Raw genomic sequence first — 15,936 nt, forward strand, 5'->3', positions numbered from 1 at the left:
GCATAGCACTGATTAAAATAAATGCAATAAACCAGTACAGTTTCTTTGAAAAGTCACGCTATAGACTGGTGTTTCTCAACCTTGGCCACTTTAAGATGGGTGGACTTCAACTCCCAGAATTCCCCAGCCACCCTGGCGGACACCCACCTCCCCAGCAAATTGGTTTCTCCGTGACATTTTCTTTCAGAATCTGTTGGGGAAAAAAAATACTTTGAAATTCTGTGTCTGGGCATCAACCCTTCAGGGAAGAACATTCAGCGCCCACACTGACTTGGGCCACGGAGCAAACAAAACTACTGAATTTCAAGGGAGCATCTTTGACTCCCAATACTCTCCTTGAGAATTACACGCAAGACACAATTCTAGGTGCTCCTTTTTTTTAATTGAAACTCGAGTTAGGGCAGAGGGGAAATTACACAGGGATCTAAATCTTGAGTAAAAGCAGGGTGCAAAAGATATGAAGAGTAGCAAGAGAAATGTGGGATTTACTCTCAGGGGTTTGCATATGCCAGTGTTGCTCAACCTCGGCCACTTTAAGATGGGTGGACTTCAACTTCCAGAATTCCCCATGGCTGGCTGGGGAATTCTGGGAGTTGAAGTCCACCCATCTTAAAGTGGCCGAGGTTGAGCAACACTGGCATATGCAGTACTGTACCGGTAAATTAACATGCAGAACAACATTTTAAGGGTAGGAATTCAGACCAAGGTCAACAGTATCAATTTTCTTGGGCTGTGAGGATTAGAGGCCCAGAGCTTGAGAAAGTCTGCTAGAAGCCTTCACACATCCAAGTCGTCTGGATAATGGACGATGGCTTCGAGCTCATTCAGGTCTTCCAGAATCTCCTGCAGGTCGATCAGGCAGTCACTGTAATAATCCATGCCCAGCCCCAAGACCTTCCTGGCTATTATCAACGTGTCAAAGAAGTTTGAGTTGCCCACTTTCTCTTCAACGTCTGGATGACAAGCTAACCATGCCAGAAACCGATGCTGGAAAGTGAGGAAATCATGAAGCTGCGCCAGGTAATTCAGAGTGTTCTTTGGAGCCATCTCCTCCAAGCCTTGTTGGATTCTGGTGAGGCATCTCACGCAGTTTTCTCCATCCCAGTTGTCTGCACCCACTTCCTCCAGGAAATCTCTGAGACAGCAAAGACTATCATAGACCTTCCTTGGAGCAAGATGAACCAGCAGCCTGAAGACTGGAACCAGATTCTCCATGTCGCCGTTGTCACTTTCTGAAGCCTTCCACTCGTCAGAGAGAAGCCCAGTGGTTTTTAGCCCTCTTGCAAGGGTGGACAGTTTATTAAAGAGGAAGAAGAAGCCATTGTCCTCCAAGATCTCCAGCATGGTGGGGACACTGGCGACCACGTCCACAGCAAATGAATGATCCCACGTCTCTGTGTCATTCTTGGCCAAGGACACTCTTAGAAGCTGAGTCGAGGGACCCATCTCATCCAGAGCCTCCCACAGCGGGGTCAAGCTCTCAAAGTACTCAGCCTGCCACATCACCTTGACCTGGTCCACTCGACACAGCAATCAGAGGTTCCCCACAGTTTCCACTCAGCAGTGATGCAAGAGAGAGTCAACGCTGTTGGGAAATTCAGGAGCTTCTTCCTATAAGGTGAGAGACAGACATCACTTACTCTGATTCAAGGCCCTTTCTCTTAAGCACAAGAGGACCACCCCTGTAGGAATTCAGTGGGGATATTATGACCCTCGCGGAGCTCTCTTGCCAAGCTTTCTTAGCCCCCCCCCCCAACTGTAACAGCTTGTGGAGTTCATTGATGGGGCGATGGCCGCTCACTTGGAAAGCTTTAAAAAAGGTTGGGATAAATTCATGGAGGGCAAGTCTGTTGAGGGCTCCACGTTGAGGGCAACGTGCTTCTAAACAACAGGGGACAACCATGGGCTAATTTCCCACCTCCTCCCTGCAAACAAGCCTCCAGAGACATCTGGTTGGTCACTGTGAGAAATAAAACCTTGGCCCTTGGCCTGATCCAGCAGGACCGGTCATACTTTCTTATACTCTTAAACACGCTGTTCGGTCCACAATGATAATTCCATCATCCTGATTCTAAAGAGATGCCTTGCAATGTGCCAGAATGCCCCCAAAGCACATCTGGTGGGTGTGCACAATCCATTGTTTCCACACTGATCATGGGTGGAGCACCTGGGCCATCCTAGCTGCGTTACAAACATCCCATTTAGGATTTTGCCTGCAGGAAGAAGCTGCTGTTCCTTGGATTCAACCTCTGTGTGTTGGGGGAGCATGCCACAGCACCCATCACAATGGGGGGAGCTTCAACTGCACCGTTGTGGCCCTCATCCTGCCTTTTTTGACCGTGTGTGCAGACTCCCTTGCTCTGAGCGTTGCAGACGCGCAGCTGGGGGCAGTCGAATCGCCGTGCCGAAACACTCAGCAACCCGGCACAGCCCTTATTTTTATTTCCTATCCTAAAAGTGAAACACTGCCACTTCTTCACAGTGGAAACAACCAGGCCAGACATGGCTAAAGACACTGGACTTAACCAGGTCCACAAAAACGTACATTCACACAACTTGCAACGTTGTTTAACTTTGAACTGTGGCCCGCTGCAATACCCTATCAGCCTCATCAACATTTGCTGTCCAAGAAGTGAACCCCAAGAAGGGGTAGTCGGAGAAGCAACGTTGCTACCTGTGTTTGGGCACCCTCAGGAAATGACAATCAGATAGACTGCCTCCGAAGACTGAGTGGTGGGGTGCAGTTATTAAAAAGTTACATATATCTAGCATCTATCTAGCATCTATTGTGATGGAATGGACTTATGAAGGCCATGCTCAGGGAGATAAGCATGTTCTTAGCCCCCAGCAGGAGCGTGGGAAGTTCAGGAAGATGAGGCTGGCACCTCCCTAAGGAATTCACGGTGTTGGGGCTGGCTGGCTTGGGAACTTGGGTTCAGTCTGGGGAGAGTCTGTCTTGAGGTGGAAGCTAATAAATGCAACAGAACTGTATTTGCATTGTCTCTTGGAGTTTTTTGGGCTGAACCTGACATCTATCCCTCCTTCCCCACCCAATATCTATCTATCTATCTATCTATCCATCCATCATCTCTCATCATCCGTCTGTCCATCCACACCCAATATCTATCAATCATCTATCTATCTATCTCTATATCCATTCATCTATCCCCAATCTCTCTCTCTCTGTCCCCCCATACCCACCCACCCACCCAAGATGTCTCCCTCTCTCTTCTGACCAGCCATCCAGCCTTCTTTTCTTAGACTCTCCACGGGAGCGAAGCAGGATCGATGTTATCCGCACAAAGAACACCCCAATACTAGCTCACAGCTGAATTCACACAAGTTGCTAACTCAGGGGTTTACACCCCAATGGCCGAGTCAAAACCTAACAAGCCAGAATATGCTTGCTTGGTGCGTGCATTGCAGGTGAGCTATGCCATTATGCTAAGCCATAATTTTGGGGGGACATAAAGCATCGCAGGCACAGAACATTGTGATTTGTTAGCCGCAGTTTAGGAGGTCCCCTGTTGCGTCAGCCCAGCCACGTTTCGGAGCACTTTCCCCAGACTTAGCCAGGGCGATTTGAGATCATGGAAGGGGAGGTCAAAAACTTCCTACAGTGCCAGATTAGAGGTGGATTTCAGCTTTAATTATCACAAACACAGCAGGAAGAAAGCCGTGTTAGCCGAGGATGGTAAACAAAGAAACCGACAAAAAAACAACAACAGGATTTTGGAAGCCCCTTTTCCAATTAACACATCTTATTAAAAGGCATATGTTTTGGTAAGCTGCAGCTTTAATAAAATATTAATAGAATTTATTTTAAATGCAATGAACTGAAAGTTAATAAAAAGAGTTGGAGAAGGGGCTACCAGGGTCCTTCTAACTTTTTCTTTTTTAATCCCAAACGTGGTTTCAGTACTGATTCAACGCAGCCTTGTAGGTGACCCTTAAATAGATGAACTCACCTGCTCCAAAGCCAAGCAGCTTTAAAAACTCCAGGAAAACAGCCGGTGGAAGGTTCCCCCTTCAGCTTTATAAAGGGCCTGCTACGGGGGGGGGGGGGGGGGCAAGGGAGAAACCACACCTTTTCTGGGCCCTGGTCCTGCAAGGATACCTGGAAGGCATCTCAGACAGTTCCAGGCTCAGCCCTTGCATCTCCAGCAAGGAGAAGACAGGCCAGAGGTTGACCTGAGAAGGCTGGATGGCTGATCAGAAGAGGGAGACATCTTGGGTGGGTGGGGATGGAGGGACAGAGAGAGAGAGGGAGAGAGAGAGAGAGATTGGGGATAGATGAATGGATATAGTGATAGACTGATGATTGACAGGTTTTGGGTGGGGATGAATGGACGGATGATGAGAGAGGGTGGGTGGGTGGGTGGGTGGGTGGATGGGTGGATGGATGGATGGATGGATGGATAGATAGATAGATAGATAGATAGATAGATAGATAGATAGATAGATAGATAGATAGATAATTGGGTGGGGGTGGAGGGTTAGATGAAAGAAGATAGATAGATGTAACTTTTTAATAACTGGGTGGATGGATGGATGGATGGATAGATAGATAATAGATAGATATTGGGTGGGGGTGGATGGACGGATGATGAGAGATGATGGATAGATGTAACTTTTTAATAACTGCACCCCACCACTCAGTCTTCAGAGGCAGTCTATCTGATTGTCATTTCCTGAGGGTGCCCAAACACAGATAGCAATGTTGCTTCTCCGACCACCCCTTCCTTGTGAACTTCTTGGACTGGAGGGAGCTTCAGTTGCTGATCCAGTGTGGGGTGACTCACCAGGGCATAAATGGGCGTTTGCAGCTTCTGTCTTGAAGCTCAACCTTCATGACAACCCAGACGTGCTTTGGGTGGGCAATGCCCTTCTTTGGGGGAATGGATTGGTGGTGTCAATTCAGATTCCGCTGATTTACGTGCGGTTTCTACAGCCCACGGCTGAAGACTCTGGATGGGTTCCAGTGCTGTAAAGCTGCAAGACGCCCACACCCAGGCAACGTGCGGTCTCTAAATGCCTCCGTCAAGAGGAGCAGACAGGACGGTGCGTGTCTGCATAGCAAATGTATTGGTGTGACGGGCTCAGATGGGCTCGGGTTTAACCCTGGTTAATTTTTTTATAGCTTGGCATGTTGCACAGACCCACTCTATTGGTTTGTTATCTTTCATTACGTTATGTTGTAATCTAACCTTGTGGTTCAGGGGCATCTACGGTGGGGAGGAGTGGGGTCGGAAGGATCAAGAAAGCAGACCCAGCCACACGCTCAAAGCCTTGCCTCCTTTCTCAGGGGCATCGTGCAGGCAAAACCCTTGAACTCAGGTCTTCCTGATCCCAATCCAACCCTTAAATCAGGGTTCCTCAACCTCAGCAACTTTAAGATGGGTGGACCTCAACTCCCAGGATTCCCCAGCCAGCATGGCTGGCTGGGGAATCCTGGGAGTTGAAGTCCACCCATCTTAAAGTTGCTGAGGTTGAGGAACCCTACCTTAAATTTCCACTCCTTTGAGTCTACAGACATGGGCCGCTGGAAAGCCACATGTTGCCTCCTGCCTTTTCTTCGGTTGCTGCCTTGGAAACCCCTCAGGGCAGGGACCAGCCCCTGGCACCATGCATGTTGGGGGTTTTGCTCTGGCACAGAATCACGCCATGGACCCAAGCAGGCCCGGGAGGGGAGGGGTCATCCTTGCTTCCAAGAAGCTCCATGGGAAACTCCTCCTTTGCGGACCAAACCAGGCATGGCCTCTACTACTACAAAGTTACCCGCTCTGGCATGGCTGAGGCTCTCCACTCTGAGATACCAGCCCACATCATAATTTTATTTCATCCCACTTCTATTCAGGCAGCGTGCCTGCTGTAGTGGGGGACGTGCTGGACTAGGAGCAGGGAGACCGAGTTCAAATCTGCTGGGCTCAGGGCCAGTCCTTCCCTCTCAGCTCCAGAGCCTGGGTGGGGGAGTGGGGAGACCAGGTTCCAGTTCCCCTTCAGGTCAGGAGCTCCCTGGGGGATTTGGGGCCAGCTCCTCGCTCTCTGCCCAATCCACCTCACAGGGAAGTTGTTGTGGAGAATAAGATGGAGGAGGGAGTACTATGGAGGCTCCCTTGAGCAACGGAATCAAAGGGGGAACAGAATTCTAACAAACAAAACAAATAAATAAATACACATAATGGATAAATAGCCGCATGACACTTATTTATCAGCTGTTCCAACCAACCTACCTGCAAAGATCAGAATCGTACAAGCCATGGGATTCCCTGTGACCCTCTATGGAAGCAATAGTTGGACTTTAGAAGGAAGAGAGGAACAGTATTGGCACTTTTGAACTTTGGTGTTGGAGAAGACTCCTGTGAAGTCTTCATGGGCAGCCAGGAAAACAAACCCATGGATCGTCAAATAGATCAACCCGCAGTTCTCGCTCGAGGCACAAATGACCAGACTCAAATTATCCTACTTTGGCACATGATGTGAAGACCCAGCTCTCTGGAGGAGGCTCTAAAGCTGGAAAGGAAAGAGAAGAAGAGGACGGCCAGCAGCAAGGGGGATGGACTCAGTCACAGTGGCGATGGGGGCATTGTTGGAAGAGCTGAAGGACCACATTAGGGACAGAGCATCAGGGAAACAATCTATCTCCGTGGTCCCTAACAGATGACAACAACTTGATGGCACATAATAAATCAGGCAGGGTTGTTGTTGTAGGGAACCTTTGTACATAGATCTATATAAATCTAGGTGTGTATAGGTAGGAAGGGTACATTCGTTGGAGAACCACAGTGGTGAGGGAAAACCCAGGTCTCCTTCAGCCACAGAAGCTCTTGGGATCTGAGAAATCTGAGTTATTGCCTCCAGAAGAAGGCTGTGTTTCATCTGGGACCCCAACCTTGTGCAGTTGCAGAGAATATTAAAAATCCTTCTGGACTGGCTAGCATCGCACACTGCCATCTCTGGCAAGGCACCATTCTGCCATGGCACCTCCTCCCAACAGCCCTACACATGCTTTCTTCTAAGCTCCTGATAGAAAAGACAGGAAGCCATGGAGACTGCCCAGGAATGCCAAACAGACCAGGGGCCAAACTGCTGCTTGACCTTTTTAATGTGACGCTATTTGCTTGTAGCTGTGACCCTGTGCCAGTCCTGGAGCTTTTCATCTGCACGACGTACTTGAACACACAGTAAGCTTCCGATGTTTTTGCAAGGCTTGCTTGACCCTCCTAGGTTTCCAAGAGCAACATCTCCTGAGCTTGGGAACTCTCCAAGGTCCTGCAAATCTTATTTTCCCCACTCTTTGGGGAAGGTCTGTCCTTAACATTGGATACAGATAGTCCCTGGGTTAAGAACACCCAGTTTAAGGATGACCCCTAGTTAAGAACGGAGCCTATTATAGCAAAATTCAAGTTAAATATACAATGGTTCAAGTTAATTACACAATGCTACTTATACAGTGTTACACAGTCCTACTGTTCCAGCTTGCATACAAATTCAACTTAAGGACAGACCTTGGGAACGGAACTCATTCTTAACCTGGGGACTACCTGTATTTCCTAGATAACATCAAATTCCAGCTGGGCCCCATCCAAGGACTTCCTGCCTTGGCACGGATTCTCAGCCTAACTGGTACAGGTCAGGGCATTCCACCAGTGCAAGCATGCTAAATATATGCGTGTATATATCCTAGAATCAAAAAGTTGGAAGGAACCTTTATATGCAGGCATGCTGCATACAAGATCTGGAAGCATAAAACTAGCCTTCTTTGCAGGGTGCACCCCAGCTTTTTGCTTGGTCACCCTGTTTATTGATTCCTTTGTTCTCAAATGGCTTTGTTTTCCTCCTCAGCGAACACACGGAGAGACAGACGCGCATTTTAGGGCTATGGCATCAAAAGTCCAGATCAAAGCTTAGCCTGCTCACGACACTCCGCCAAGTGCTAAAGTGGGGCAGGCCCCAGAGGAAAATGTACTGGAGAGGAACAGCTAGCCAGCCCCACCTCATTTGCAAGTGCTGTTTTGAGTTAAGAAGTGTGAAGTAATGCCTGGGCAGAGAAAAGACGGTGCTCAAGTGCCAAGGGTTTGACTCATAATCAACACATATGGCGTGATGCACTCAGAGACCAGAAATGTCTACCTTCACTGCCTCTGTTTATTGCTGTGATTAAATCTGCCTCCCAGGCAGATTTGCAGAAAGCTTTTAATACTCTCTCCCTAGCTCTTACAGGTTTAGTGGCCCAGTGAAATGGAGAACCTGTTAAGCATCTGCCACAGTCTCTGAGCTCCATTGTGATTAAGTTCGCTGCCTTTTTTCTAGGACGGGTTGCCATTTTTTCCGGACTGCGGGATGGCCGTGAAATTTTGGTGTCTTGAAGAAGCTTGAGTTGGCATTATTTACAAAAGGTCCGGGGAGGGCGACGGATGGGTGACTTTAAGGGGTTAAGGCAAGTGATAACTGCAGCTGAAATCCAGGTAGAAGTTCCTTGCTTTTGCCTAGAATAAGCACAGAAGGGATCAATTGGTGAAAATGCTAGGGTCGCTGAGTTCAGTTTTTCTGATGGCAGAAAACCTGTTCTGGGGGAAGACGGAATAGCAACAGGAGATCCCCAGGGCTCTGCAATGCAAGGATCCCCAAGTTTGCATCTCACCGTTTCTTGATTGCATGCAAACGACACATCTGTCTGTAGAGGAACCCAACCTTTTATTTTCCAAGCAACACCATATATTTTTGCAATACAGAAAAGCCACCCTTCGAAACTGCAGCCCGTTTACTTACAAACACCTGCTACGTGCAGTGAAGGAAAATGTGCTCTGGTTAATCTACCACTGGATCCCCTGCAAGGCTGCCAGGCAGATGTTGCCATCCCAGAATCTTTTACAGGATCGCAAGGACTGCTGGAAGACGACTGGTCCTACTTCCATGATCTCACTTGGGGTGCAATGCTTTCCCCCCAACAATCCTTCTCTCCCCTCAGCTTCAGATGGAGTCTGAAAAGCCTGCCGGCCTGTTTCTTCTTCATTCTCCCACTTCCTGCCGCTTGGCTCACTCCCTCTGGACAGTCCAATGGCTAATCACCTCACACGTTTGGGTTGATGCAGGAATGCAGGTCTTTGGGGCCTAGGGACATCGTCTGGAGCAGGTTTGTTCCTCTACTGCAGTGTTTCTCATCCTTGGCAGTTTTAGGATGTGTGGACTTCAACTCCCAGAATTCCCCACCCAGCAAGAAATGCGCACTGGTCTAGCCCCTTGATCCCACCAGGGGAGGTGGAGAAGACATGGAGACAGCCTCCTTTTCAAACCAGGTCTGCCCCATTTCTTATTCTGTTCTCCTCCCCAGATCACCTGGAAGGAACCAGTGAGAGCAGAGCAGGGGAGGAGGCAGCCAGGGTCGCAAAGGGAGGGAGGAGAGGAGGAGGAGGAGGAATAGAAGAAGGAAGAGGAGGAGGAGGAGGAGGAGGAGGAGGAGGAGGAGGAGGAGGAGGAGGAGGAGGAGAAATAGAAGAAGGAAGAGGAGAAGGAAAAGAGAGGAGGAGGAGGAGGCCAGCTGGAGTGAAAGGGGCAGTCCTCCAGCTGATTTGCTTGGAGAGCAGACCAGTGCAGTGGCCAAAAAGGGCAAAGGCCAGACCGGAAGAGAACAGGGAAATGCGGTGAAGAGAAGCAGCCCACTTTGAATGTGGGTCTGAAGCTCTGCCTGTTTTTCTGCCAAAACAAAGGCCAGAGTGGCAATGGCCGGGTCATGGCTGCCATCTTGACTTTTTCCACCACACCCTGCGAACACCCCAGTCTCGCTCTCTATCACGGAATGCAACATTGGCCTTGCTGGGGGACCAGGGACACGCCTGTCCTGTCCGTCTTTGCCCCAGGAACTTGGATCAAAGATGCGTGTGGGCCGGGCGTTTCCTTCCCACGGCGGATAACCAGCTGCCACGGAAGGAGGCCAAGCAGAACAGGACGGTGCTCACCTTCCTGTCTCAGCTTCTCCCAGCAGCCATGGTCATTCAGGACACTGCCACTGTATATGGAGGAATCCAAAATTCCCGGCAAAAGCCCTCTCAAGGCACTGGATTGTCCCCAGAGGTCGAGAAAAGGAGAGATGATGTTGGTGAAGGAAGGTAAGAGCCGCTAGCAGATAAAAGAGATAGTAAACAACGTCTCAGCCCTGGGAAAGGAGAGAGTGCAAGAAAGAGACTCAAAATAACCCTGCTTGATTCTGCACAGGGGGCCCAGGGAAACTCTGGCAGGCTTTCAGATTTCTGGTACAAGCGCCCCAACAATCAGAGTTCCAGGAGTCCTTGCAGTGTCTGATTCCTGAGCTGGCCTACCTCAAAGGGCTGCCACTGATGGAGCATTTACTGAACTCTTGGAAATACCTCTCGGCTCTTTCTCAGTCCTTGCAGGGTCCCGTCATCTGCTTTGCAGACCTGCTGAGAGTTGGAGGCCTCTCCAAAGACGAGGCTTCCCATCTCGCATCCTTCGCCCATAGCAAGGAAGAAAGAAGACAGAAATCTGGGGCCGCCTGAGCACAAGGAAGACCACCTTCTCAGCCCCATCAGCCTGTCCTCGTTCTCAGATCCAGCAACCCACATCAAAAGGCACAAGCGGGCAGGTCTAAGAAAGGGACAGAGGCACAGAGCTCGTGTCTTCTCCTCTGCTACCTCCACAGCACAACTTTCCGGCACTGGTCCACGCTCCCGATGCGGATCCCAAAGGGACACCAAGCCACAGCATTCACGGAAGACCTGGAGAGAGACAGAGCGGGGCCTCCGTTCACACGATGCCGGCTAGGAGCTGGCCCATCCCCTGGGCTCCTCTAGGCTGTCATAAGCAGGGTCCAGACAACTCCCAGCAAAGGGCGATCTCCACATCAGGAACGACATTTGCAAAACCAGATGCCCCGTCCAGTCCAAGACCCTTTGCTTCTCTTCTGCAGAGGGGAGTCCTGAACCCCAGAAAAGGCCTAAAAGTGCATTGCAGTTGAGTGAGACCTTTAAAGGGCTCTTAAAGGGCTTTTAAAGAGGCAATGCTTTCCTTAACTTTAAAACCCCGGTTAAAAACAAGGCATGTAGCTTTGGAGGGAGCCACCGGCACCCCGCCAATAATTGGGCCTGCGGGAGAGGAGGAAGAACGGAGGACTCGCTTTTGCAGGTCTGGCACATTTTTCGACCCACCAGGTCTGCACTATTGGCATCCTCCTTTCAAGCCAAAAAATGTCTCACCGGTGCACTCCTGCCAGGCGGGTTTCCAGCTTTCCAGTCCTCGTGTTCCAGAGGAAAATGGTGCCATCTACAGATCCAACCAAGGTGTACCTTTTATCAGGGCTGCCGTAAAGAAACGACAAATAAAAATGCCATCGAGAAACTACGAAAGAAGGAAGCGCCACTCTGAGAAACAGGGACTTACGAAACCTATCCTGCTCCGATGGCTTTTTTAGATAGAAAAGCACCCCCAAACACTGGGACAGGGACCCCGTGCTACCAGCAGAGGAGGAGTAGATAACTCAGACATTTCAAGGGCTGGCAGTTAGCGTCCTTAATTGAATTTTTGCCTGCTAATGCTGGTCTGCTAGCTTCCCGCTCTCACCCATAATTTCATTCTTCCTATTATTTCCCAATTACAGAGCAAACATGCACGCGCTTCACAAACCGATGATTTACAAAAAGCTACCCATAAGAGTGAAAACGGTGTCAAAAGTGATGGAAAATGTTGCAGGAGTTAAAATAGGCACTTAAAGCAGTGTTTCTCAACCTCAGCCACTTTAAGAGGTGTGGACTTCAACTCCCAGAATTCCCCAGCCAGCAAGTGGCTGAGGTTGAGAAACACTGAGCTAAAGAAACAGACTCATTGGCCAAAAACAACAGTGAGCAGTTGAACATCATGCACCATCGCTGGATCAGCAGAGACTCACCTCAACACAGCCTTGGTCCCATCGGACCCACACCTGAATCCGTCCGCCCTCCAAAAAATAAAGAAGATGTTTGTGAGCGGAGAAAGAACCTTTGCTCTCCTTTGAATTCAGAAAAGGAAAGGCAAGGACGAAGTTTTTGCAAAAGACTCCCCAGTCCAAAGATTTTAAAACCTCCAAAAGCACCATGAAAATGCTTTGAGTGTGACCTTGTGATATTGGGAATTGGGGAATACAAAACTCAAAATTTCAAGGGCTGGGAATGAATTTCCCTGATTGAAGTGACCCCATCTCAGTTCCAGCCAGGGAGAAATTCCACATTTCTGATGCTCTTGTCTTCAAAGTGGACCTCTGCAACTTCTGGACTTAATCCACTTCACCACTTCTCTCCTGAATCCGATGCCTAAATATTCTATTTCTGAGTATGGAAGGAAGGATGGTGAGCTCCAGAAAAGCCACCCCAGAGGATTGGAGGAAGGGAGAGGGAGAGGCAGGGGCTGGGAATCAAGAGTGGGGGCCAAGCTCTGCAAAATGGTGGGCAGGGCTTCAATTAGCTGGGGACCTCCTTCCATCCACTGATGAAGATGGTCCCTTCCATGTCCAGACAGGAGCAGGCGATTCCTGATCTGCCTTATGAGCGCAACTTGATGTGATGGCCTTTTCAAGACCATGGTTGGGCTTCCACAAGCCATGGAGAGTCTCCAAGCCCTTCTTAGCCCCGTTCGGCACGTTTGGCAAACCCCACCCCATAACTGATGGAAGCCCACCCGTGCAAGGAGGCAAATGCTCAAACAGCTGAACCATACAGATGCAAACTGCTATCTTTGGGTGCAGAGATCAAGATGGCGGCCGTGATGGTGCAACTGAAGTGCCACCTGTTTTTTATGTGCCTCACAGGTAGAGCTTTAATTGCGCCATCGTGGCTTTTTCTAACACACCCTGTGGACACTCTTGCTGGAGGCCCTTGGGGAAGTTACCCCTAGCTACTCATCCCTTCCAAGGGTAAGTACTTGGTTTAACTCAAGAGGCTGGTCTTCCCTCCTGCAATCCCCCCCAACCTGGGTAGACTACAACTCCCACAATCCCCCCGAGACCATGCCGCCAGCTTGGGACGAGCAGTCCCATCTCCAGGTCCCAGACCCTTACCTGAACACCTGCCGGACGGCGAACACCCGCAAGTCGATGAGGCGGAGGGCGTTGTCCCGAGAGCAACTCAGCAGCTGCAGCTGATCGGAGCTGAGGCTGAGCGAGGTCACCCTGTCTTCCATGCGGATCACCTCCGCGCAGTCAGGGCCCCTGGGGGAGGGAGCACAGAGGGAGGGGTTCACGACCCCCAGTCTCGTGCAACAGCTTCTTGAGCGCCAAAGCTGACCAGGGCAAGAACCTCATCTTGGCCGGACAGGTGCACTAAGCCCAGGCACCATTCACATATTAAGCACAGCCATTTCCGCTGCTCCAGGCCCCCTCCCACGATATTTGGCCCCAACGTCAAGGAAGCCCTCTTCCCCTCAGTTGTTACACAGGAGAAATGAGGGCGCGGTGATGCAGCACCCTACCTGGTGATCCAACCCAACCTTTCTGTATCTCTTCTGGACCTTTTGAGAGCCAGCACTGCAAGCAGGAGGGCTCAGGATATCGGGCAGGGGGTATTGGGAAGAGAATTGTTTCGAGACATTGAAAAAGCAGTATTAGTATTCCCAGAATTAAGGACTGGGTTCAGTCCTGCAAACACCACTATCGGTTTCTCAGCAGTCAGAGGGCGAGCAACCCCGTGCTCAGCTGCAGTTCTTGCCCAGCCGGTCATTCTTCAGCCCCCGAAGATCTCAAATGGCCTTTCAGTGCTTCTGGCTCTGCAAAACTTCGTTGGATGAGTGATAACGAAGTAGGGAAGTTCTGTGCAGTGGTTACAGTTTGAAATAGTAGAATGGAGCTTTTTACTCCAAATATTCTTCCAACAACAACACGCTGAAGCAAAATTGCCTCCATTTCAGTTACGCAAAGAAAATAACTAAAAGCTTATCACCCTGAGAGTCCACCTACGTCGAGAACAAGATCTCAGTCCGGTCCCTCTATTCCTGGCTTCTGCTTCTTGTCCTTCAGTCTGGAGAAGACTCGTCATTCTCTTACCCCACAAGTTTCCTCAGTTTTTGACCTGCTTCATTCCTCATTTCCATGAAATGGCACAACCCATTTACAGTACATGACGTTTGCAGGCGGGCCTGAAACGTGCTGTTCATGGAAAGCAGGCCAGCAATGTCCTGGAGGCCTTGAAGAGAGTCAAGTGAGACAATCCAAGGACAATAAATTGGAAAAGATTATAAGGCAAGTGGAGAACAAACTGTAGAAACAGTTGTCAGAAATCTGGGGTTTAATAGAGGATAAATAAATAAAAGGAAAGGGACTTTATGCATTAATGAATTGTGACTGATTTTTCCTGGCAATTCCAAACATTCCATATCTATCCAAATTCCAATGGATGGATGAAAATGAAAATGTAATCATCCCATCTCCCCGAGATTAAACATGGTAAAAAATGAAAGTCTAACATCTTCTCTAAAATGCAGGACTCTGATTTGCACCCCAATTTGACCATCCAACAGAGCGCGGCTGTTGGGATTCTTCCTATGCTTCTCATGCACCAGAGGCAGGAGCAGGGAGCTTCTGCCCCATAGAAGAATCAATGGGGGTTTAGAGGAACAGAGAAGCAGAACCCTAACCCTTGTTGCCGGGGAATCTGTTCATCCAATACAATTCAAAACCCAAGAAGGTGCTTAAAAAACACGTAAGAAGTTGCCCCTTTTCTTCAGAAGCTGTGCAGAACAGCTTGCAGGTGGAAGATAAGTATGAAAGGAGAAGACCACGTGCTTTGGAGAAGATCTTTCTTTGCACTGACAAAATAACCTGGAAATAAAAACACGCCCTAGCTTTTTTTTTTTCACTACCTTACAAGAATGTAGAGAAACTGAGTAGAGCCTGGTCAGAAATTAAGTTTTATGGCCCGAAGAAAGCATGATAATCTGCAAGCAGAGACTCGGCTAATCAGGTTCTCCTAGTTCTTCTCACTCAGGGTCTTCTGGAGTGGGGGCTGGAACGGATGGGTGAGTCTGCCTGGATGTTCTGGGTCAACTCCAGCGATCCTCGGCCGATCCTTTCCAGCCAATCTAACTTCACCGGAAATTCAGCTGTGATTCCGAAGCTAGTTTGGCTCAAACTACAACAGAAGGGGCTACTCAGGCTCACTGGGGAAACTGAATTCAAGCCCCCCCCCCCCACGTTTCTGAGCCTGCAGTGAAGGGGGTCGCTCTGGAAAAGCTTCGTTTTGCCAGTGCTTGTCTGCAAGCCAGCAACGGGAAGATCTCTTTGAATATCCCGATTTTCCCAATTTGCAGAATAAGAATTCGAAGCAAAGGAGGAAATGGGGGGAAGAGGAGTAGCACACGGCCTTTGGCTGTTTCCCACCAGGTTAATGAACTGCAGCGTTCACACAACATATTTAACCTGGTGGCCCAGTCAACCCACTTTCTGGGTGTCTACAACACACTGACCCATGGCTTAAGCAAGGCATAACATAATCCAAGGCAGCACGCTGTAGAAACGGAGCTGAGCAGTCTTCACCTGACCAAGTGCCCCGTGCAAATCACCTGCCAAGCACACCAGCCCAGGTATATAGCAGAAAGAGCCAGCGAGGGTGTTATTCTTGCCTCTCTGAAGGGGACGGGAAAAGGAAGCAGAATCTCAAACATCTCCCCGCAAGCCGAAGACTTGGACTTCAAACCCCAGAAGCTTTGGCCAGTAGAGTTAAGCATTCTCGGAGCTGACGGATGGCACTAAGTTGGGGAAAGGTAAGAGGTCTTACTCTTGTTAAGCTACAGCTTAGGAATGGAAGGTGAAGCAGAGCTGTGAAAGTGAGGTTGGCTGGGAAAATACCTGGGATCTCATCCTTGCCTGTCCCTAACACTGAAGCAATCAGGAACAGAGGAAAAGAGGAGCAGCTGGAGAAGCCCGTTTTCTGCAGAGCCGTGGTGGGATGAAGCGGG

The 15,936-nt window shown here is 49.4% G+C and overlaps 2 protein-coding genes across 3 annotated transcripts in view; both read right to left on the reverse strand.

Moving 5' to 3' along the window:
* Positions 1 to 624: 624 nt before the first annotated feature.
* LOC148216029 (uncharacterized) lies at positions 625 to 7,611 on the reverse strand. Its single transcript, XM_088140411.1, has 2 exons — positions 6,234 to 7,611; positions 625 to 1,611 (listed from the first exon to the last, which is right to left on the reverse strand). Exon 2 carries the CDS (start codon positions 1,501 to 1,503, stop codon positions 778 to 780), a length of 726 nt encoding a protein of 241 aa, XP_087996537.1. The 5' UTR covers positions 1,504 to 1,611; positions 6,234 to 7,611; the 3' UTR covers positions 625 to 777.
* Positions 7,612 to 7,672: 61 nt separating this feature from the next.
* The window catches only part of ATG16L2 (autophagy related 16 like 2), a 28,393-nt gene continuing 20,129 nt past the window's right edge, over positions 7,673 to 15,936 (reverse strand). The window contains exons 11-14 of one of the 2 annotated variants that reach the window (XM_088140409.1): positions 13,046 to 13,195; positions 11,903 to 11,950; positions 11,214 to 11,315; positions 7,673 to 10,736 (exon numbers count right to left, since the gene is read on the reverse strand). In XM_088140409.1, coding sequence (XP_087996535.1) covers positions 10,649 to 10,736; positions 11,214 to 11,315; positions 11,903 to 11,950; positions 13,046 to 13,195 — 388 coding nt within the window. In that variant the 3' untranslated portion in view covers positions 7,673 to 10,648. Of the gene's footprint in view, positions 10,737 to 11,213; positions 11,316 to 11,902; positions 11,951 to 13,045; positions 14,166 to 15,936 lie in introns of those variants that run through there. The other variant, XM_088140410.1, reaches the window with a different exon arrangement.

The sequence above is a fragment of the Python bivittatus genome, unplaced genomic scaffold (genome assembly GCF_059951505.1).
Source record: "Python bivittatus isolate LINGU-HERP-01145 unplaced genomic scaffold, Pbiv_v1 ctg000340_np1212, whole genome shotgun sequence".
Lineage (NCBI taxonomy): Eukaryota > Metazoa > Chordata > Lepidosauria > Squamata > Pythonidae > Python > Python bivittatus.

Coding starts and splice junctions, on each gene's coding strand:
- LOC148216029 (XM_088140411.1), bottom strand. CDS start 1,503: ATGTGGCAGGCTGAGTACTTTGAGAGCTTGACCCCGCTGTGGGAGGCT.